The sequence below is a fragment of the Xenia sp. Carnegie-2017 genome, unplaced genomic scaffold (genome assembly GCF_021976095.1).
Source record: "Xenia sp. Carnegie-2017 unplaced genomic scaffold, XeniaSp_v1 HiC_scaffold_3, whole genome shotgun sequence".
Taxonomy (NCBI): Eukaryota; Metazoa; Cnidaria; class Anthozoa; order Malacalcyonacea; family Xeniidae; genus Xenia; species Xenia sp. Carnegie-2017.
Window position 1 is genome coordinate 2,066,787 of NW_025813493.1, and position 7,392 is coordinate 2,074,178.

The 7,392-nt window shown below is 34.4% G+C and overlaps 1 protein-coding gene across 1 annotated transcript; it reads left to right on the plus strand.

The window, feature by feature from the left end:
- Nucleotides 1-3,139: 3,139 nt before the first annotated feature.
- On the plus strand, nt 3,140-7,392 carry LOC124454841 (fibrinogen C domain-containing protein 1-like). Its single transcript, XM_047005589.1, has 3 exons — nt 3,140-3,146; nt 3,736-4,113; nt 6,961-7,392. Exons 1-3 carry the CDS (start codon nt 3,140-3,142, stop codon nt 7,209-7,211), a joined length of 636 nt encoding a protein of 211 aa, XP_046861545.1. The 3' UTR covers nt 7,212-7,392.

Here is a 7,392-nt window from a genome sequence, read left to right on the forward strand (position 1 = left end):
GCCAACGTATGGATTTATTACTGTCTTTATAAAGATTTTTTATCACCGATCATGAATAAAGAGCATCTCTGTGCAGTTTTAAAACTTTGTTCTTTGTTGAGAATCCTGAGCTGTTCTCTATGCTGTTGCTTCTGTGCAAGGAATTTGCTGCATCTACATTTTACATGTAACCACAAAAATAAGGCTCACAGCCACACGTAGAAGTTCATTATTATCAATACAATCAAGCAGGAAATCAGTAATAAATTTATGAAAAGCTTCAATACACTTAAAACTTCCCTCAGCACACAACATTGAAAGTGTATGGTTCTCTAAATGACAATAGCATATGTTAACATTAACACATTTTGAGTTTCTCTAATTAAGGAGGGGGTAGGGTTAGGGTTAGGGTAAGGGTTAAGGTTAAGTTTAACACTCGTCCTGAAGTTAGTAATGTAGCCATGGCCCTGCTAACCTAGATACACCATATTAGACAGTCTTGAGTTTATTATTGGTTGGCTTTCCTAAACTAAGAATTCTGTAAATACAAACTTTAAAAAGCATTTTGACAGACATGCTTCCAGACAGGGGCTGCGGAAGTATCACAAAATGGGGGCACTGACCGAAAAGGGCATGTGAGTTTGCAGCTTACTGTTTTAGTATATTACAGATATGCATTGCTTCATGAATCATAATTAAGTTTCAAAGTCTGCAAAGTATTGGTAGACATTCTTAGAATGCTATGCGTATTCTCTACTGCTCGGCGTGCGTGCTAACAAATTGAACTAAGATGACTACATGAACAATTTTATTAAGTAATGCGATCGCATTAAAATTTCCCAAAAAATCTAACCCTACGTTCGTTTTTCAGAACAAAGTTCTTAGCTATTAAACGTAAGTCCAGTTCGTGAGTTCTGGCTTTGTTTACATGCATAACAATAAGATTATTGTAGCCTGCTGCCGTCATTGTGCTCCTGAGATGTGTCTTGACAAGCCACTGGCATGAAAAAGATCGTTCTAAAGAGGCTGCGCTCATTGGAGCAAGAAGGTAAATCTGCAAGTGTCGAACAACATTAGACATTGCCATGACAATCTGCGATGAGTTATTTTCTTCGGTTGAGAATGTTGATGTTATGGTGTCAATTGATGTCACCTTTACTTCTGGAAGTCGCTGCGAGATAACTCCTTCAAGAAGCTTTAACTCCGCCTTCAGCTGGTCAAAGTCGAGGTCATTTTCGTAAAGGTGTTCAACTTCATCATTCAACTCAAACTTACGCCCGTTTGCTGCATTAATGAGCACGGTTTCGATGTTCATCAATACAGAATATGTTTTTTGATCGAAGCGCTCTTGTAGTGAAGCCAAGCACGCACCAATTACTTAGTTGTTTTAGCAACATTCTTCTTCAAGTTTCCTGGGTTTTCTTCAATTCCCTGACCAATATCGCTCTAACATCTCTTCTCGAATCATCAGATAATAAAATTTCTCAGTCGCGTGAAATTTAGACTGAGAGTGTTTTTTAAGTTTTTCTCCGCACTTCCTCCAGTCAATGAATTCTCCTAGGAGAAAAGCCTTTTCACCATTATGACTAAAAGTAATAAGGTCTTGACGCATCGCTCTTTTACAGAAGTAACAGGCAATGGTGCCTTTTGTCATGCAGTATGTGACCCATGTATATTTAAAAAATATAGAAGAAGCCAAGTTCGTACATTCGACGATCCTCCTGTACTGGTTCTTTCTAGACGTGTGCTTTATTTCTTCTAGGGTAGGATGGTAAGGATGTCGGCCTGTACAGCACAAACGCTTACAATCGAGTCCTAGCAAACATTCCGTTGACTCAATCTGCATAGGTCCTACCAAAATCGCGGTAGTCTTGGAACTTGGCAAAGACGCATACGTTAGGTTTTGATAAGGTGTGTGAACTGGCTCGGTCGGTGGCGCGACTAGTATCTCTGAAGACGATGTAGAGTCAGAATCGCCGAATTTTGGTATGGAATGAGAATGAGGAGATAAACACGTTGATGGAGTTTCTGTAGCTGACGGCAGTGTCAAATTAGACCTAGAGTCGATGTTTTGGTCAACAACGTTCTCTGCTGGAGCACTACTAAAAACTCGTCAGTTTTCGCATCCTTTAGCTCTTTCTACAAGCTCTTTTCCTTTTCTCGTTTTCGCCTAGCAGCTCTAGGCATGATGATTTTGATTAGAAGTGATTTAAACCGCAAAATTTTCAATTATTATGATTATGAATTGTCAACAGTTTTGTAGGACCAATGGCCTGAAAGACAATACGACGGGAGCAATGCGTTGCCGTAGAATTTATAGTCTCATGTGGATCATAAATTGCGACTTCTCATTGGTTAATTAAGTTACTGGGCGGACGTCTGCGAAGACAACCCCAATCGACAAACGCGATTTTTGATCTATCTGGGTAATCAAGATCAAAAACTAAGCTATAGCTGATTTCGCATGATGCCGACAGACTATGTTCTACTCTCGGGGCTACTTGTATCTAAGAAAAACTTCTTCTGTCCAATTTTGCCTAAAACAAGGGCATTTCTATACCATGAAAAAGGGCACTTTCATTCCAGAAAAAGGGCACATTTTTCCCTGTTGCAAAAGGGGGGGCACTTGCCCCAATGCCCCCGGTTCCGCGGCCTCTGCTTCCAGACCTCCTAGAATGAGTGCACCTCAATAATATTACATCAAATGTCTTCAACCAATGGATTGTAGCTTTATGAACTTATTCCAAGAACAGACAAATATGGCCGTTGTCCGATTACTCAGTAGGCTATGTAGGCTGAAGCTTACATTCCCGCGTTTTCAAAAGTCCTGTTCTCTTTAAACATAGTTTTTACTCTTTGCCATTCTAGATGAGATAAATGATCAAAATTTCAATAATATATCCTGTTGGAAACTGTACGATATACTGTTATAATGCTCTATGTATAGAACTCATAAAGTAGTGAGTTTATCTCGTTCGAAATTTAAATTTATTCTATAATATTTACACTATGAGTAACAAAACTGAAGCAAAGGCAATGGAGCATAAGAAACGGAAACGTCGTCAAAAGACTGAAATTTTTGGGAGAAAGTTATATCACTTAAAGTCCCACAAATTTTTCTAAGCTTACAGGCTGCGCAATTAGTCATCCGCCGCTTAGTATGGATGGTATGCACTGATAATGTTAATTCATAAATATCTTGTTAACTTTCGATGTAAGAAAATTAGGTTTTACTATTAAGAATTCACTTCCTTTAAAAACCTAAGTAAGCAATATTTTTAAGAGGTACAATAAATAAGGTCAAAAAATGTATGTAAATAATGGGTAATAACGTTTTTCAGTAGATGGCATTAAATTTCTACTGGGTTTAATAAAATTTCAAATGACTTTCTTACTATTCAATTTAACGCTATTAGAGTTAGACTGGAATTTTCTATTCAGACATAAAAAAATTTCATGTAAGCACATATTACAATGAAATTGACTTTATATTCTGAAATTGAGTATATTGCAAAACAGCATCCCTACTTCAAATGTAATTCACAGTAGTCAATAATATCCATATCTTACATGCAATGCTTGTGTTCTGTAGGTTTTCAGCCTGTGAAACATGAAACAAGCAATTTTTAACAAATAATAATAATACCTAGTAATGATTTCATTCGCTTAAAAACACTTTTTCACAAAATTCAGTCGTTTATCCTATCATAACAGAACCTTGAGAAACTGAATTTTTAACATTTTCAATTTAAATAGCCAAAGATTGCACTGAGGTACAAAATAATGGCAAGAACGAAAGTGGAGTTTATCAAATTGATCCTGATGGTCAAGGATCTTTTAATGTCTACTGTGACATGACTTCATATGGTGGTGGCTGGACTGTATTTCAAAGACGCCAGGATGGAAGTGTTGATTTCTATCGTGGGTGGAATGACTATAAAGAAGGTTTTGGTAATCTTAGTTCTGAATTTTGGCTTGGATTGGATAAGATATACCGACTAACATCAGCAAGGAGAAATAAACTTCGTGTAGACCTGGGAGACTGGTCAGGAAACAAAGCATATGCTGAATATTATTATTTTTCTGTAAAGAATGAAAGTAAAAAATATCAACTAAGTCTTGGTAGATATTCTGGTAAGTTAATACGTAAATATAAACGTTTGAGGGAAAAATATTTCGATATATGCAATATTTTTGAATGATTTGAGTGATTACAGTTTGCAACGGGGGATTCTCCAAGTTTTGAAAAAAACGGACAGTAACGGTTGGTTTCGAACTAAAGCCTTGTTTGTCAATAAAAATATAATTAATTTCGAACTTAAAAACTTACCGAAAAAATACAACAATTAAACGTTAAGTAAAAAGTCGTTCCAATTTCGAACGATTCTGTTGCAAAGATTGATTGTGACATGTAATAATTGTGATTAACTTATCATCAACATTAAATGCAAATTCAACTGCAGCTTTGTAAATTACGTATTGATAACCTAGCACATGAGTGACATGTAGGTAATAAACACAACTAAATTATTTGGTACATAAGAAAAAATCTATACTGTGAATACCATTGTCTAATGATCAGTGAGTGAAATCTTTTTTATACAATGCAAGCATTGAAGTAAGCCCTAGTAAATAATTGCAAATGCAAGTTTCAATGCCTAAATGTTATATACATTATAACTTGTTCTTACATGTAAAAGTTTTTTATGAACTTAGCAACAACCTAAACATAACAGAAATTTATTTAAGTTTACATGGACAATTCACATTTATAAGCATGAAACACAAATATAACAATTGTGCCTCGGAAAATACCCATGTACGCATTAAGTAAAGTCTGTTTCATACGTCAAATTTTACATACACCAAACAGAGCCCTCTATTTGTAAGAGTTGGGACATGTATTGTTCTCTCGTTTGCGAACGTTGACTGGACAATATCGATCATATGATTAATTTCCGCCATTTTCGTTCCTAATTTTGAAATTTGAACTAGTGTTTATATGGCGATTATTATAAGTTTGTTTGTATTTTGAGAAAATATTTTGATTTTTTGGAGGTATGGTTACAACAATTGATTATTTGATAGCTAAAACATGTAACTGCATATCGCCATAATTATGGATCGAGAAAAAAGAAAGAAATGGCTTTACGATGGATTGGATTGTGCGTAGTGACCATTGTGTCTTACTGATCTTTATCTAAAGGTTTATTTACGAAGATTGTTTTCGAGTGAAAAATCATTGGAAATATTTCTCCTAATGCTAACGATTCAATAGTTTTCTTACATACAAAGCCTGTTCTTTATAGAGAGATTATGACTTATCATTATGTTCGGAAATTACTCTAATTTACAAGTTCTTAACCACTTCAAGAGATAATTATTGCTAATCCAATATGCTAAAATAATGTACTTTCGAATATTGTATTTTGCATCTTTAGGAAATCCTTTGAAAGTATAGTATCAGTAGTCATAACTAAAATATTTACTGAAACAGCTGGGTAAAATACATTACTGGTAATGAAATACACATTCTGACTGTACTTCAAACCAGAGCATGTTCAATTTGGTTATCAATGATTTGTTCTGGTCTTTACATAATCAATGATTTGATGTGGTCTTTGGTCTTTATAATTTGGAAAACATGCAGAAGTTTTGTCATTACTCAACTTATTATTTTTTTAAGATAGATTAAAACTTGGATCAGACTCATATACAATGTCAAAGTCTGTACAAACAGTGACATTTGTAGCAAACAAGGCTGTTCTTCAACAGCAGAATTGTTTTATAATACACAAACATAATTTCCTTTTCAAAAAATGCTTCACCAAATAGAAGCCTATACCGTTTTGCATTAGAGTTAAACTTTAACTATAATCTCAGTTTCACAATCAATAAGAAATCAACAACTTCACATTAGATTAATAGAATATAAGAGCTACTGCATCTAACAAATATTTTAAATTCATAATTTTCCAGAAAAAATTTTTTGTAATCTATCTGCATTAAATTTTTATGCCTGGACTACTTTGCAAAATATGTACTACCTAAGCAAAATTTCACGACCACAGTGCTTCAAAACAAAACTTGGATAACACTGATTCAATGGTAGGCACAGTTTAAGTCAAAATAAATTATAGCAGCTCAATTGTAAATTCAAAATACTTTTTAGTTTTAGAATAAGATTATTAGTGAGAATTTCTAAAGAACATATTTTTACCAGTTGAGTCGCCTCTACGTTTTCTAAATGTAAATATAACCAAAAATGAGCTGCAGTGATTTATTTTTACATACCTTATACCTGAGAAAGCATTGATTCAAATCTGGAGATATGTGTAGTAACGTGTTTTCCCGAACAGGAATATGCAGCCAAAATGTCGAGTATTTTCTTTATCGCTGGTAAATTATAAGCAATGAAAACAAATATCTTGGTGCTGTAGTTGAAAACTGCGAGAATATACGTTCACATACGTAAAAACGTCTAGCAGTGGGTCACGATTAGTTTCAAAGCACGAACTAGTCAACATCGAATGTAGCTAAAATCTGCGAAATTGAGTTTGGTTTGCAGTAATTATTCACAAAAACGCCAAAAGCTTGATTGTGGTTTCCGATATATTTAAAATTTCCATTAAACAAGGCGGAATTTTATTATTCTTTTGCTCATTTAGCCAATTTCACACAGTTTTATTATAAGTTTAACTTGCAAGTAGTCACGAAAATGGCGGCTCCGCGCTCGCCCCAGACCCGTTGTCCTAGCTCTTACAAATAGAGGACTCTGGCACCGAACGCATTAAAGACAAAAGAACCATTGTCAAATGAAGATTGACTGAAGTCCTTTTTATATCTAAGCCTCTAATAATCAATTGTAAATGCAAGTGTCAATGCCTAAATGATGTATACATTAAACTTGTGTTAATGGAAGTTCAAAAGAATTCTATAACTGCATTAAATGCGATTTTTGAAAGGCATTATTTTTCTTAGGAACTGCTGGAGATGCATTACTTTATCATAAAAGCATGGCGTTTACAACAAAAGATTCAGATAATGATAAGTCTAGTGGAGAAAACTGTGCCACATACTACAAAGGTGCTTGGTGGTATAACGATTGTTATGATTGTAACCTGAATGGACACTACTATAGTGGCAACCAGATCAATGCCGGAGGTGTGACTTGGTTTTATTGGAAAGTTTATGAATCCTTAAAGTTCACTGAGATGAAAATAAAACCATGAAGAACTTCCAAAAACTGTGATATTATAAATTTGATCATTATTTCTAAAGAAACTTTCAACATATAATAAAAACATTTTAGCTTTTATGTCTTTTAAAACAACCTTGATGAAATTGTTAAAAATGCGTTGGTGAAACAATACTTTTCTAATATTTTCCCTAAAAATTAGAGCTGATTTAGGT

Coding starts and splice junctions, on each gene's coding strand:
- LOC124454841 (XM_047005589.1), top strand. Junction 4,114..6,960: donor AAGTCTTGGTAGATATTCTG/GTAAGTTAATAC, acceptor TATTTTTCTTAG/GAACTGCTGGAGATGCATTA.